Source organism: Asparagus officinalis, chromosome 5, assembly GCF_001876935.1.
Source record: "Asparagus officinalis chromosome 5, Aspof.V1, whole genome shotgun sequence".
In the NCBI taxonomy this organism is placed as follows: domain Eukaryota; kingdom Viridiplantae; phylum Streptophyta; class Magnoliopsida; order Asparagales; family Asparagaceae; genus Asparagus; species Asparagus officinalis.
The window spans coordinates 92,770,240-92,786,178 of NC_033798.1; the positions used below are offsets into that span (position 1 = coordinate 92,770,240).

Sequence of the window (15,939 nt, forward strand, 5' to 3'; positions counted from 1 at the left end):
TTTCTTCCTCCTTGCTTCCTACTACTCATTCATCCTCCAATCATGAAAGAAATGAGCGAGAATGGTGACGATTAGGAAGATAAAAGAATGCAAGAGATGACGGAAGGATGAGGGAAAAGATGGTGGGGAGGGAGGGAGAGAGAGAAGTTCTTTTTTTAAATTTTAAGACTTGAGGGGTTAAATCAGAAAATATGAGTTTTTGAAGGGTTTATATAAATATCTTTTAATTTTCTTGCTTAAAAATTACTTTTGGTGAAAGGAAAGGCTTACTTGTCTCTGATTTATCCCTTTTTAGGTTAAAGTATCGCCCGTGTAACTTTTTAGGTCGAAGTGGTAAAGATGTGTCACTATTTAGACCAATCTGGTATTTTAGCCATTCTCTAATCTCTCGTGTATTTCTTTTAGCAAAAAACAAAGAGGGAAAAACAAATGACCGTGACTCAGTTTATTTGCTTTCCGCACTTGCAAGTAACCGGAAAAAATAGATTTAAAAAAACAAAAACAAAAAGAAAACAGAAAATATACAGAATATCGATTAAATTTAACAAGCAGCAACTACTAGATGTACAAATGGATGTAAAAAAGAACTTGAGAGTATTTATCAGATTCAAACCGCCTTACTTCACAACTCAGGCCCAATAGTTAGAGAAACCAACCAATTTCAACACAATATCGAGTGAATTTAACAGAAAATATACAGAACTAGCAATCATATGAATATCAGCAATCAAATGTTATGCAACAAGAGATCAGCTGCAGCATCCACCAGCTTGGGACGACGAAACTGTTGTGCGCAGCGGAAATTTCGGCAGCACCTCCGGTGCGCCAAGGTGCACAACAAGAGATTAGATCACAACGGAATTCTAGTTTCTCAAAGGAAACAAGAACCGAAAGCCAGATATCTCATCAAAGTGAGATATCTGCTCTTCCTCTCGTCAGCTCTAGGACTGCGCGTCGAGGGATCCTACAAGCTATTACAAATCACGACAAGAACACAAATTTTACGTGGTTCGGCAAACTGCCTACGTCCACGGGGCAAGGAGGGGGGAGATCTACTATTAGAGGGAGAGATACAACTGGGGTTTACAATCTCACAATCTAAACCCTCTCACAAACTCTCAGATCCCTCACACAAATACTCTCTCAAATGGGGAGATACAAAACCCAAGCACATCATAAATCAGCCGCTGAAAAATCCGTGCCCTCTCTGCCACCGCTTCAAAGCCTTTTAAAAAAAAAACTTTGCTTTCTTTCGTAGCCGCTAGCAAAGAAGTCCTGCACCAAATCAGCCGCTCAAAAATCAGCCCCAGCTCTCTGCACACGTCCTTGCTCCAAAAAACCCTAGGGAACTGCACATTGATATTTATACAGTTGAAAATCGGGTGGGCCTGTGGGTTTCCGCATGAGCTTAGTGATTTTTGTCTGCTGGCTTTTTCGCTGGCTCATCATTCACGGGAGTCTTTGAGTGTTCACGAGAACACCTCACACGCACAAGTGGCCCCCACTCACAGAAACATCTCTCCCTCCGGCTGTGCCTTGGACTCCACCATACCCGACCTTGATTCCGTATGACTGACGAAAACCCAATAGAATAGATATATAAGTTGAGAGAAAGATGGTAACGAGTAGAAAAATCACATCACATAAACTTAGGAACAAATCAAATATCATTTTTATTTCAAGTGTACAATAGGAATATTTGAAATATAACTATGTCAAAATTACCACGATGAATGAGATAAGGTACATTATCTAGACAGAGATAAAGGAGAACAAGGCACTGTAAATTTGTAAATATAGGACAGAAAAGTCTCACTCAAATTTGCAGAAGTTCCCACTAGGCGTGATCATTGCCTCAGTTCAAAAGGTTAGAAGTATTCAAGTTAAAAGTTTTGGAGTATCCGATGCTATAGCTTTGAGAAAAATACTGGATTATATCTTCTTAAGAAATTAAACCGATCCTCAAAAATATATAAAACTAGTTATCGGGGGTACACTACATATGAGGAGCGAAAAATCTCAGTCTCCATATGGTATCAATGGAATTTTCCATCAACTCAACTACCTCTATATTGTTTATTACTACAAGAGCAGCTTTTGTTTCCAATCGAATGATGTAAATCATGGTTATTACCTCATTCGATACATCAAAGACTCCATCCTGAATCTTCTTATAAATTGTTGCTGCGGTGTTAATGAAAGCCTGAAAGTAATTCAGGAATTTAAAGGGGAAAAAATAAGCAGAATTTGACAAAATTTCCCATTTAAATCTGAACAAAGAAAAGTCAGGACAAGTTACCTCCTCAATATTTTGAGCAGTTTTAGCTGATGCTTCCATAAATATCAACCCATGCTCTTTTGCAAACTGCTCCCCTTCCTCAATGCTGACAGCTCTTCTATGTGCCAGGTCAGACTTGTTACCGACGAGCATGATTGTCATGTTAGCATTAGCATGTTGCCTTGCATCCTCCAGCCAGCCTGCCAAATGATTAAAAGTCTCCCTCCTGACATTGGACACAAAAGTAAGTATAAATAAGTACTATAGAGAAGAGGAAGTGCACGACATGGGAACATTTCTAAAAAATAAATACCTGGTGATATCATAGACTAATAGTGCGCCTGCAGCTCCTCTGTAATAGGATCTTGTAATGGATCTGAAGGATTCTTGGCCTGCCTATAATGATAGAAACTTCAAGTCAGATGCATATAATAGTTACGAACATATAATAGCCAGAGATAAACCAATGATAGAAGCAGAGAAATATTTACATGTATATACCGAATCACAGGACAAAGAAAGTGGTGACGTGTTACAAACATTTATAGCAAAAAGTTCATTAAGAAGGCTATTTTTTTTACAGCATAAAAAAGAAAATTCAGCATAAAATTTCATAGTACACTGCTACATGTCCGAAGTTGTAATCAGTAAGAATAAATCCCTTGTACAAGTGTTAGAAAGAAAAGTTCAGTTAGGCAAATTAGATATTTCCAGAATATAAATGATATTGGAAATAAAGCTTCCAATCAAGACAGAAATTTAGCTATCCTATTCGGTTTCAGAATTTGGGTTCAACTCGATATAGTTACAATTTATACACTAGTAGAAAATCAAATATTCTAGACGGACTATTCTAGACGGAAATTTTTCCGTCTAGAATGTTTTATTCTAGACGGAAATATTCCGTCTAGAATATTCCGTCTAGAATAAAACATTCTAGACGGAAAAATCCGTCTAGAATAGTATTCTAGACGGTTTCTTTTTTTTTATTTTTATTTTTTAAATAATCAGGTATTCTAGACGGAAATTTCCGTCTAGAATAGTATTCTAGACGGAAAATCTTAACATAAAGGAAATAACCCACCTGCATCAAAACCTTCCATTTGAGTAAAATAGGTGGCTACAGATTGCTAAGGGTCTCCATCAAACAAGCCCTTTTGCTTTTCATTCAAATGACAATTCCTGCATGGAAGTAAGGGACTTTCATTAACATTTTTTGAACTACAAATAACCATTTTCTGCAAAAGATTTGACAATAAATATCAACAAAAATAAAATGTCATTATGATTAAACATCAAATCTACATACATGTTATGCAATCAAATATTTTGTGCCACAATTTAATCAAAAATTCCAGCTTACTCGTAGCAGCTTAACAAGACCCTGAATCCATCAAAACTAATTAATAATACTTCAAACAGATTTGACCAATCTCATATTATTCAAACAGGTTTGGACAGCTCCAAGGACTTCCAGACTACCTGCCTCCCATGTAAAATACCAACCAATCAATGCAGATAATATCTCATAAGATAGGTTTTATTTGACTTCCAGACTACCTGAATTTTCTCTCTTGAAAATCTCTTTAACTCCCACTCTTTCTTTTCTTCCCCCACCCTTTCTCCTCTCTTCCTCCCTTCTATTTACAGGCAAAGAAGTGGGACAAAAGAGCATGGGTGAGCATGGACATTGACAAGAGAGCATGGACAATGGGCATGGACATTGATATTGTTCACAATATCAATGCAGATGTAATGCTAACAATTGCCGTCCCTCTCCTTCGACCTCGCCGTCACGTCGTCGCCGTCCCTCTCCTCCGACCTCGCCGTCCCGTCGTCGCCTCCCCCCTCAAACAGGAAAAGGGCTTCAGTCGAAAAACTCCAACTCTTTGAGGTTTGCTTTCGATCTAGCTTGATTTCAGCAATTGATTTGAAGTTTTTTGATCCCCGATTAGATATTGACAGTTTCTCAAACCCTAATTTTCTCAAACCCTAGTTTTGTGATCCCCGTCATCCGGTTACTTTTACTCTTCTAATCTATGTTTAATTTTGCTAATTTAGAATGAACTTGTATTATTAAGTATATGCTTTGACCGCATGTGAGCAGTTTGATTGGAAATTAGTGTAATTTAATAAAAAGAGATATACTTTGACCAAAATTTTAAGAAATGTAAGTCAGGTTGAATCACGACTCTAGCAAGTTGTGAATGAATGAAAGACATGCTGAAGGAGAAGTAACTTTCCATGACTGATACAAATTGATTAGCCTGGTGGTATTATTGCTTGTGATAGGGTGGTTACATGTTCATCTCACTTTGACCTTATGAATAGTTTGTATTTGTATGTGTGCGCATGGATGGATGCATGTGTATGTGTGGATATATGCATGTGCGTCTTCACTCTCCCAGTTCTTAAAAGACTGGGATTTCACAGGTCAATGCTTTATCACGTTTTTTTAAGATTAGAAATTTCTTTCTTTAGATTCCTGCAAATTTTGTTGTTGTAGGGTTTAAGGTCAAATTCGATTTTTCTTTTGTTACTTTGTGCCATTTTCTTTGTTGAATGAACAAAAAGGAAAGATGAAGTCTTGAATCTTGATAACATAATTGTTATAGTACTGTCTAATGATGCATCCGTTGGTTGATTTCCGAGGGGGTTTGAATGAAGATGAAGATTAAATCATTTAAGTGAGTAATCACTGAGTTATTAGTCTTGTAGAAGGGTTAAGTGCTTTTTTTTATCATTAGAATGATGCCATGACCTTGATGATGTTTCTTGTGTCTGCTGATTAAATTGCTACTTGGAAAATGCTTACTTGCTACTTGGAAAATGTTTGTGATATTTACATGTCTGTAATAAGCATATTGTTATGGACAACTGTCAGAGGCTACTCCAACTCTTTATAGCTCTTAGTTTGCAATATTTGCATATCTGTATGCATATTGTTGTGAATTTTATTACTTAAGTCCCATTGTGTGCAGGAAAATTCTGTGTTGTGATGCTTAGCGGCCTGCTTACTTCTTTCTTCTTTTTAGTTTTTCTTGAAGGCCTACTGAGTTTGCTGCTCTGGAAATATCTTGGGGAGTGTTGGGTAAGCAAAATATTCCAATTTATTCTGTTGTATTTTGAGTATGTTACACTAGTATATTGTTGATGTAATGATAATTGCTCCATAATATGTAGTTCTCAGTGATATTTAGAATTAGTTACTCAACCTTATCCTGGACACTTTTCATGTTTAAGAATCTACTGCTATGTTCAGGCATCTTGCACTACCTCTTAGACCTAACAACTTCACCCATCATTGCTATTTGCTTTTCCAAATGCTTATTTTATCTAAGTCATTGCAGGTATTCCTTTCCTTAGTTTATTTACATTGGACACAAATTCAATCTTACTCTTAATCTTTTTTACATTTGAAAATTTTTTACTAACAGTTAGCTTCTCATTCTTTTGTCAGTTCCAAGCAATTTATTTGCCCTTAAATACCCCAAAGTCTACACTCAGGATGATGAGGAAGAAGGTGAAGAAGAGGGTTTGAGTAAATGTATAGGGAAGGAGTTGAAGAAGCTTCCGTAGTGTCATAGCCATTGTAAATAATTTATGTAAAAGTTTGTAAACAATTTATGTATCTCTCTACTATTTTGTTGAATGTATTATTTGAATATAATGAGATTTGATATTGGAATATAATTAGATTGTGTTGGATATGAATATAATTTTTTGTTATTCAATATTGTGTACATAAACCCAAAGTAGATTCTGCAAAAAAAAAAAAAAAAAACCTACTGTAGCAAAGCATTCTAGACGAAAATTCCGTCTAGAATGCTCAAATTCCGTCTAGGATGCCATTTTAATGGAAAAAAATAAAAAAATTAATTCCGTCTAGAATATTTATTCTAGACGGAAATTCCGTCTAGAATAGTCATTCTAGACGGAAATTTTTTCCGTCTAGAATGTATTATTCTAGACGGAAATTCCGTCTAGAATAATCCGTCTAGGATGTATTCTAGACGGATTTTTTTTCCGTCGAGGAAAATCCGTCTAGGATGTATCCTAGACGGATTTTCCGTCTGGATTAAACTTTTCCAGACGGAAACTAACTAGACGGCTATTCCAGACGGAATTCCGTCTGGAATAGCTATTGCAGACGGTTTTTTAACTATTCCAGACGGAATATTCCGTCTGGAATGCCACCATTTGTACCAGTGATATAAATCCTTGGCATGGCTTAAGTACACAAAGAAGATCAACCTACAAAAGCATACTGTACATGTAAGGAAAACCTGAACACCTTGACGAACATGTAAGGAGCTTCATAGACTTCAATTTGATAAATATTAGATTGGATTTTTTTTTGACTTATTTACTTGATTAAAAGATTTAAGATTTTAATTGGTTTTTCTCTTTTACTTCTATGGGTTTTTTCTGTGTATTAAATATAGACTGAGTTTTGTTGTGTATTCTATGCGGGCGCGCGCGCGCACACACACAATCATGTTGCCATGTCCTCATATCCTGACCCTTTTTTCTTTAAGAATTTACTTACTATGTTGTCGTGTTGTATTTGTGCACATGCTTCGCGGCTTCTGTTACCTTACCACAGATATAATTTAGCATAAAATCAAAAGAGTGCAAATATTGTCACTAGGCTCACTACTATTTCCTTTTCCATTGTCATGTTTATATTATTACCATGAAGTAAGGAGAGACAAGTGTCAGTTTTGTACTGTTGTCACAATTACAGCTCCCCTCCCTTCCAGAAAGCAGGTGATCGTGATGGCGAATTGGCAACTAAACTATATTCATATACCAATCATCAGTTGCATTGACTTCTCTCTAAACAAATAAGGGACCTTGTTTATACAAAGTGATCTAATCATACACTAAAGTTGATCTAATAAACATAACTTTTGTTGCAAAATAAGAATTGTTAGAGATTCGCCCCAAGAAATAAAGTAAACTACAGGATTCAATATGCAGCATGCATGGTCATAGGGACTGGAAAAGGATAAATACATGGTCCTAACACAATGGCTTCATCATAGTGATGAACTACCGGCATAATATATGGACCAAACTCCAACGTCTTCCTCCTCCCATGTGGCAGTAGGTCAGTTTCAACCTCAATTCTTTCTTGAACTCGATTCTCTTTCTGAAGAGACTCTGCTTCTTAATCTGCTTCCACAAAATATCAAATCATCATCTGTTAACATAAATTTCAGTACACAGAGACCAAAAGGATGAAAAAGCTGATGAAAAGGAGTAGAACGGGCCAGCGAGGGAGAGTTCCTATATATGTTTTTGAGAAGTTGGACATCTGAGTGCCTCTAGCAGGAGATGAATTCTACTTCGCCCGTAGTAAAAGACTTCTGATGAAGCAAGCACCTCTTGGTGAAACAAGTCAACATTTTGATTGCACCTTATCAGTTTTGCAGGAAATTACTCGCACTAGTACCTAATACTGTCTTTGAATGAAGATTAACAATCCAACTTATTGGCATTGAGATTGAAGCAATCAAGTGCCCAGAACTGAGGCCTGGCTCTGTGGTTACGTGTGATTGGGTTACGGAAGGTTCCAAGTTCAAGACTGAGCTACGACCTATGCCAAAAAAAGGAAGACGATAAAATCCAGGTCAATTTATTTTCTATTCAGACAAAAGCATTGCCACCGTCAAAAGAAATCTTTTGGTTAGGCTTCTTATCTTGTTCTTGGCCCGGCTACAATAATTCCTTGTAGTACATGGATTGTAAAATATAACTTACTAGTTCTAAAACCAATTCATTCTGTCTTCTGGTCGGATACAAGAAAACATGGGTCCCTGTCAGCAGTGATGGTTGCAGATGGGCATGTTGAGAGAAGCATGTACCAGAAAATTGCCGTATCATGCCGATGAAGTTTGAAGTAAACCAATCTCACAGTTCTTCAAGAAGACATCAACAGAAATAAGTCATGCGCATTACACGGGGAGCACGATAAAATCGAAAAATGAAGGAAGCTTATTGCACAAAATCAGCAATTTCACAGTGTTCTTTGACACATTTAGGATATGGATAGATCAACCTAGAAACCTATTAAAAACAGGCTTATCATGTCACGGAGTCTAGATTAGAGAAACAGTGACAAACCTTCAGAGAAGTCAAAAGGTCACCACATCCATCATAGAGCTAGAGGGGAGATGGAAGAGGAACCCTTAACGGCTTAGCCAGCTATGTACTCGGTTATATTCCGACAAATTATAGATGGATATATCTTTAATAACTTTAGAAACGTTATGCGAACATAACCATTTTCAGATAGCCACTTACGTTCTTTTAGTTAGGTAACGCCCTTACATCCTTTGTTTACGTCAGCCCTGTACATTACTAAACACTATATAGAACATTTCGATCCTTAAATGCTGAATCAAAACCATAACCTGCAGGCTCAGATGTCCATGTCATGATACCATGATCTGCAAGCCCTCTGTTTAAATTATGACATGCAATATTAATAATGGGTGTATATACTTATACTAAATACACACATATGCATATATGTATGTATTCGAAGAAAAATTCCTAGATGACCCTATAATCTGTGAATGTGGGGCCCATGCACGTGAATGAAGCGGGATTGCATGGGATCGCATGAGCTGAAGAAAAAAAAAAGAAAAGGAAACCGCAGGCCCACCCGAAAATCGCTTCCGCATAGGCTATAAATAGCCTAGGGTTTCGTGAGAAAAAATCGAAGCGGAGGAGGAAATTACATAAAGAAAAGTCGGCTCCTTTTTCGTGGCAGCGGACAAAGTTGCAGAAGAAAAATCGAAGCTGATGTTTTAAGTTTTCTTTATGTATCTTTGAGAGAATATTTGTAAGAGGGATTTGAGAGTTTGTTTGTGAGGGTTTAGATTGTGAGATTGTAAACCTAGTTGTATCTCTCCCTCTATTAGTAGATCTCCCCCTCCTTGCCCCGTGGACGTAGGCAGTTTGCCGAACCACGTAAAATTTTGTGTTCTTGCCGTGATTTGTAATAGCTTGTAGGTTCCCTCGACGCGCAGTCCTAGAGCTGACGAGAGGAAGAGCTGATATCTCACTTTGATGAGATATCTGGCTTTTTGATTCTTGTTTCCTTTGAGAAACGAGAATTCCATTGGGATGCACAAAATTTGGAGGAGACTCTTGAGTTACAAGAGAAACCCGCTGATATGGAGGACAAGGTTTGGAAGAAAATGAATAGTAGGGCTTGTGGAGTTATTCGGTCATGCTTGACGCCGGATCTTATTTATGACGTAATGAACGAGACGTCGGCGAAGAGAATGTGGGAAACACTCAATGAGAAGTATCTGACGAAAAGCATTGAGAATCGGCTTCACTTGAAGAAGAGGTTTTACCAATTCAAGATGAAGAGGGGAGTTTCCATTCGGGAGCATGTTAATAACTTCACGAAGCTAATTTCAGACATGACCAATGTAGATATCATGGTTGAGGATGAAGACAAGGCGATGCTACTATTGTGTTCGTTGCCGGAAGATGATTTTGGAATGTTTGTTCTCACTATGATAAATGGAAGAACTACGGTTAGCTACAAGGAGGTGACCTCAGCTTTGGTGAATTATGAGTTGAGGAAGAGTGATGACGAATCCTCCAAGAAGGCATCAGGAGATGCATTAGCAGTTCGAGGCCGTGGTCCAAACCGTCGTTCAGGTGATCGCTCAAGATCGAAGTCAAGAGGTGGTCATAGAAATATTGGTAGGAATCAATGTCGCTTTTGCAAAGAAGAAGGACATTGGAAGAACGACTGCCCAAAGTTGAAAGATAAAGCTGGGAAGAATAAAGGAAAAGCTGTACAAGCTTCAGAAGTGAATATGGTCAAGGCTAGTGACGACAATTCAGATACAGATTCTTCAGGCTATTCCTGCTCTGCACTACCGTCAGTTTGTTACGCTGACTCTACGGAGTGGATGATGGATTCTGATGCTACATACCATATTTTCCCTAGGAGGGATTGGTTCTCCAGCTTTGAGGAGTTGGAAAGAGGGGATGTCGTGCTCTTGAGTAAGGAAGTGAGATTCGTTCCTCAGTTGACGAAGAATATCATTTCGCTTGGAACTTTGGAGACAGCTGGCTATAAGGTGATCTTGGAGAATGCTACTCTGAAGGTCACAAAGGGGTCCATGGTGGTGATGCGAGGTGTCAGGGAAAATAACCTTTACTACTTGAAGGGCAAGACAGTAACAGGGGCTCTGGCAGCTTCGATTACCACAGAGGAAGATACTACCAGTTTATGGCACATGAGATTGGGACACACTGGTGATAAGTCTCTGCAGGTATTGGCGAAGCAGGGGCTATTGAAGGGGGCGAAGACCTGCAAGATGGAGCTGTGTGAACATTGCATACTTGGGAAGAAGACAAGAGTGAAATTCGGCACCGCTATTCACAATACCCAAGGTATATTGGACTATATTCACATAGATGTTTGGGGCCCTTCCAAGCACACATTACTTGGTGGGGCCAACTATTTTATCACTTTCATTGATGACTATTCCAGGAAAAATTGGGTATACCCGATGAAGCATAAACATCAGGTCCTGGATATTTTTGTGGAGTGGAAAAAGAAAGTGGAACTGCAGACAAGTAGAAAGGTGAAGACTCTACGTTCAGATAACGGTGAAGAGTATAAGAGTGATCCATTTCTGTAGTTTTGCCGGGATCACGGTATTAGGCGACATTTCACAGTACGTGAGACACCGCAACAGAACGGGGTGGCTGAAAGGTTGAACCGTACCTTGCTGGAGAAGGTGTGATGTATGATGACACAGAGTGGATTGTCAAGATCTTTTTGGGCCGAAGCATTGGTTTATGCTAGCCATCTCGTGAATAGGTTGCCGTGCACTGCGATACAGGGGAAGACTCCGTTGGAGCGTTGGTCTGGTTCGGTAGCTAGTGACTATGAGTCGCTTCGGATATTTGGGTGTCCAGCTTATTACCATGTCAGTGATGGTAAATTGAATCCGAGGGCGAGGAAAGCAGTCTTTGTGGGATTTAAAGATGGAGTTAAAGGCTTCAAGTTATGGGATCCACGAGACAAGAAGATAGTTATTAGCAGGGATGTCATATTTGACGAGGCGTACATGATGAAGCCTCAAGTTCCTCAGCAGGTGGAGGAAGACCAGACAGTTGGGATATCGCAGCAGGTGGAGGATGATGTGACTCCACCAACTCCAGATAGCATTGTATCCATTGAGGCTCCTACAGAGGTGACACTGGGAGGAGATGAGATGACAACCGGGCATTTAGAGGATACAGTGGATGTTGGGACTCAGGAACAAGGTCATGTTCAGGAGTCCATTGTAGCTAATAGACAAAGAAGAAACATTCGTCGGCCAACTAGATATAACGATGTCATGGTTGCATATGCTTTATCAGCAGAAGTCGTTGATGATTTGGTTCGCCGTGCACTGCGATACAGGGGAAGACTCCGTTGGAGCATTGGTCTGGTTCGGTAGATATCGCAGCAGGTGGAGGATGATGTGACTCCACCAACTCCAGATAGCATTGTATCCATTGAGGCTCCTACAGAGGTGACACTGGGAGGAGATGAGATGACAACCGGGCATTTAGAGGATACAGTGGATGTTGGGACTCAGGAACAAGGTCATGTTCAGAAGTCCATTGCAGCTAATAGACCAAGAAGAAACATTCGTCGGCCAACTAGATATAACGATGTCATGGTTGCATATGCTTTATCAGCAGAAGTCGTTGATGATTTGGTTCCTTCTACATTCAAGGAAGCAGAGTCAAGCTCTGATTCGAATAGGTGGAGGGAAGCCATGGAGGAAGAGATGCAGTCTCTTCATAAGAACGACACTTGGGAACTTGAAAAGCTACCGAAGGGTAAGAAGGCTATTGGATGCAAGTGAGTATATGCAAAGAAAGAAGGATCTTCTATTGGGGACATTCGGTACAAAGCCAGATTGGTTGATGCAAGTGGGTATATGCAAAGAAAGAGGGGTCTTCTATTGGGGAAATTAGATTCAAAGCCAGATTGGTTGCCAAGGGATATGCACAGCTAGAGGGCGTTGATTACAACGAGGTATTCTCACCTGTTGTAAAGCATTCGTCGATTCGTATTTTATTGGCATTGGTGGCACAGCTGGATTTGGATTTGGTCCAGATGGATGTGAAAACAGCCTTTCTACATGGAGATTTAGAAGAGGAGATCTACATGACACAACCTATGGGGTTCAAAGCTGCAGGAAAGGAAGAATTGGTATGCAAGCTGAAGAAGTCTCTTTACGGATTGAAGCAATCACCGCGACAATGGTACAAGAGATTCGACGGCTTTATGATTGGCCGAGGGTACACGAGGAGCCCATATGACCCGTGTGTTTACATGCACAAGCTACAGAATGGTGAGTATATCTATTTGCTATTATATGTTGACGATATGCTCATAGCTTCCAGGAATACTTCAGCTATTAGGAAGTTGAAAAAGGAACTGTCATCCGAATTTGAGATGAAGGATCTTGGAGAAGCAAAGAAGATATTGGGTATGGAGATTGAGAGAGACAGGGTGAAGGGGAGGTTAAAGTTGACACAGAGGAGTTACTTGCAGAAGATGCTGAAGAAATTCAGTTATGATGGTAATGCCAAGGCGGTGAGTACTCCATTAGCTCCCCACTTTAAGCTATCAGCTAAGATGTCACATGTTTCAGTTGAGGACCGTGAATACATGTCCAAAGTTCCATATGCCAATGCTGTGGGTAGCTTGATGTATGCGATGGTGTGTACAAGGCCAGATTTGTCACAGGCCGTGAGCATGGTATCCAGATACATGCACGACCCCGGGAAGGGTCATTTGGAGGCCGTGAAGTGGATTCTACGGTATATCAAAGGTACCGTTGATGTTGGTTTGGTATTTCAGAAGAATGAGAAGAATGGGCATGATTGTATTGGTTACATGGATTCTGATTATGCGGGGGATCTGGACAAGCGCCGGTCTACTAGCGGATATGTGTTTACACTAGCAGGAGCACCAGTATGTTGGAGATGCACACTTCAGTCTACAATGGCTCTCTCCACTACGGAGGCAGAGTATATGGCGTTGACTGAAGCTGTAAAGGAGGCTTTGTGGTTACAGGGATTATTGGAGAACTTGGGGATCTCACAGGAGACCCTTCGGGTATATTGTGATAGCATGTCAGCTATCTATTTGGCGAAGAACCAGGTTTATCATGCACGCACGAAGCATATCGATGTCAGATTCCATTTTGTTCGTGACGTTTTGGATGAAGGAGACGCCATGTTGGAGAAGATCCACACGAAGGACAACCCTGCAGATATGTTGACCAAAGTTGTTTCAGGTGTCAAGTTTGGTCATTGTTTGGAACTTTTGAACATTCTTCGGTGTTAAGGCCTTTCGAGGCCATTAGATGAACTACGAGCGACTTGATTCCTTGGGCAAGATGATACGTAGGCAGTCTTTCAGATGTAGCCGTTTTGGGATTAGTTGGATTTTGATGGGGGTGAGACCGATTTGATGAGTAGATACCAACGTTTGGAGAGTGGTCACATTCTTATTTGGGTTCTCGACTTGTTGTGGATTGAGTCCGTTGTTGTGAATCGTTTCACTTCGTACTGGACGCAACAAGTGAGGCATTTGGTTTGGTTGGTGTCGGCTCAGTTTTGGAAGAAACTTCACCGAGGTGGAGAATTGTGAATGTGGGGCCCATGCACGTGAATGAAGCGGGATTGCATGGGATCGCATGAGCTGAAGGAAAAAAAGGAAAGGAAACCGCAGGCCCACCCGAAAATCGCTTCCGCATAGGCTATAAATAGCCTAGGGTTTCGTGAGAAAAAATCGAAGTGGAGGAGGAGATTACATAAAGAAAAGTCGGCTCCTTTTTTGTGGCAGCGGACAAAGTTGCAGAAGAAAAATCGAAGCTGATGTTTTAAGTTTTCTTTATGTATCTTTGAGAGAATATTTGTAAGAGGGATTTGAGAGTTTGTTTGTGAGGGTTTAGATTGTGAGATTGTAAACCTAGTTGTATCTCTCTCTCTCTCTATTAGTAGATCTCCCCCTCCTTGCCCCGTGGACGTAGGCAGTTTGCCGAACCACGTAAAATTTTGTGTTCTTGCCGTGATTTGTAATAGCTTATAGGTTCCCTCGACGCGCAGTCCTAGAGCTGACGAGAGGAAGAGCTGATATCTCACTTTGATGAGATATCTGGCTTTTTGGTTCTTGTTTCCTTTGAGAAACGAGAATTCCATTGTGATCTAATCTCTTGTTGTGCACGTTGCGCACCGGAGGTGCTGCCGAAATTTCCGCTGCCCACAACATAATCCATATGTTACTTACCCAAGGAGTTGGCTTTAAACCACATAGACGGCCTTACCACGGACGCTCCACTCATCTAATTATGCTTTTCATGCTCTGAAACATCAATGATAAAACACAACAATTATCCTGGTTCTAACGAACCATAAAATTGTTCTTTCTATTGTTTCGAAGAGAGCACACACTTCAGAAAATATACAAGCTATGAAGAAAATCAAGAAACAAAACTATAATGCATCTAGTATAAGCAAATCTTATTTAATAGTTTGAAATTAATTAACATCACGAAAAACTAACCGTATCCCAAATCTGCAACTTGATGGGTTTGTTATCAATTGTAATCATTCTAGCCCCAAATTCAACACCAATAGTCAAATCATGCACAGGCTGAAACCTCTTGTCAGTGAATTGCAGAAGTAGGCATGACTTCCCAACTCCTGTATAATAACAAAAAAATTGTCAAAATAATAATGCCGCAAGGTTTTCTATTGATGCGAATCAACTACATTATCACAAATATAAAAACCCCTATGAATAAATTCATCAACTAGTTCAATCAAATTTCAAAACAGACTATGCTATAACAAAAAAACCCATGAAATACTATAAATTATTTCCACTATAAAGGCATATCCAAATCTAAAACCCACCCCAAATCACAACAAAACTGAAAAATTACAAATACTCAAATGCCTAAACCCGCCAAATACGCGTGGGCGTGGGCCGGGCCGGTTTAGACTCGTGACCCGGCCCGTCGGGTTCAAGGCTGGACCGGGTCCAACCCGCCACCCGAATTAGAGTGGCCGCGGCCTATTTCTCTGGGATTAGAACTGGCCCAATCCACGACCCGCCTGGGGCGGGCCGGGTCGGGTTCGATCCGCAGCCCACGGATCGGCCCATAGGTTTTTTAAACTTTTTTTTTAAATTTTTTATTTTTAATTACTAAACTATATTAACTTTGCATTAGTATCTATTAGATTATATTTAAATTATTTTTTTCTATTTTACTATTTATTTATAATGATATATACACACAAATTGTACAAAGATGAACATCACATAGAAAAACATCACAAATACAAAGATATGCATGATTCAGATTTCGAAGGAAGACCTATGTCACAGAATGTTAATAATTTTCCTTTAGCTTAAATTTAAATTACAAATACAAGAGAAAAAAAGAAAAAAAATATTAACTAAAAACTAATAATTAAAATTTGGGGTCGGGTCACGCTTGTCGGGCCAGGTTGGGTTGATGGTGCGCCGGGTTAAGATGAGCCAGACCTATTTCGCTAGTCCTAAGATCTGGAGCTGGACTCAGACACGTGATCCGTGTGTATCA

General features: G+C 39.6%; 1 protein-coding gene across 3 annotated transcripts in view; it reads right to left on the minus strand.

Annotated features, from left to right (window-relative positions):
* The window catches only part of LOC109840186 (ras-related protein RABB1c-like), a 15,705-nt gene continuing 362 nt past the window's right edge, over positions 597 to 15,939 (minus strand). The window contains exons 2-7 of one of the 3 annotated variants that reach the window (XM_020408728.1): positions 14,895 to 15,034; positions 2,592 to 2,674; positions 2,300 to 2,504; positions 2,135 to 2,203; positions 1,515 to 1,572; positions 597 to 784 (exon numbers count right to left, since the gene is read on the minus strand). In XM_020408728.1, the coding sequence (XP_020264317.1) occupies positions 750 to 784; positions 1,515 to 1,572; positions 2,135 to 2,203; positions 2,300 to 2,504; positions 2,592 to 2,674; positions 14,895 to 15,034 (590 nt within the window). In that variant the 3' untranslated portion in view covers positions 597 to 749. Of the gene's footprint in view, positions 785 to 1,087; positions 1,573 to 2,134; positions 2,204 to 2,299; positions 2,505 to 2,591; positions 2,675 to 14,894; positions 15,035 to 15,939 lie in introns of those variants that run through there. The other 2 variants (XM_020408731.1, XM_020408729.1) reach the window with 2 other exon arrangements.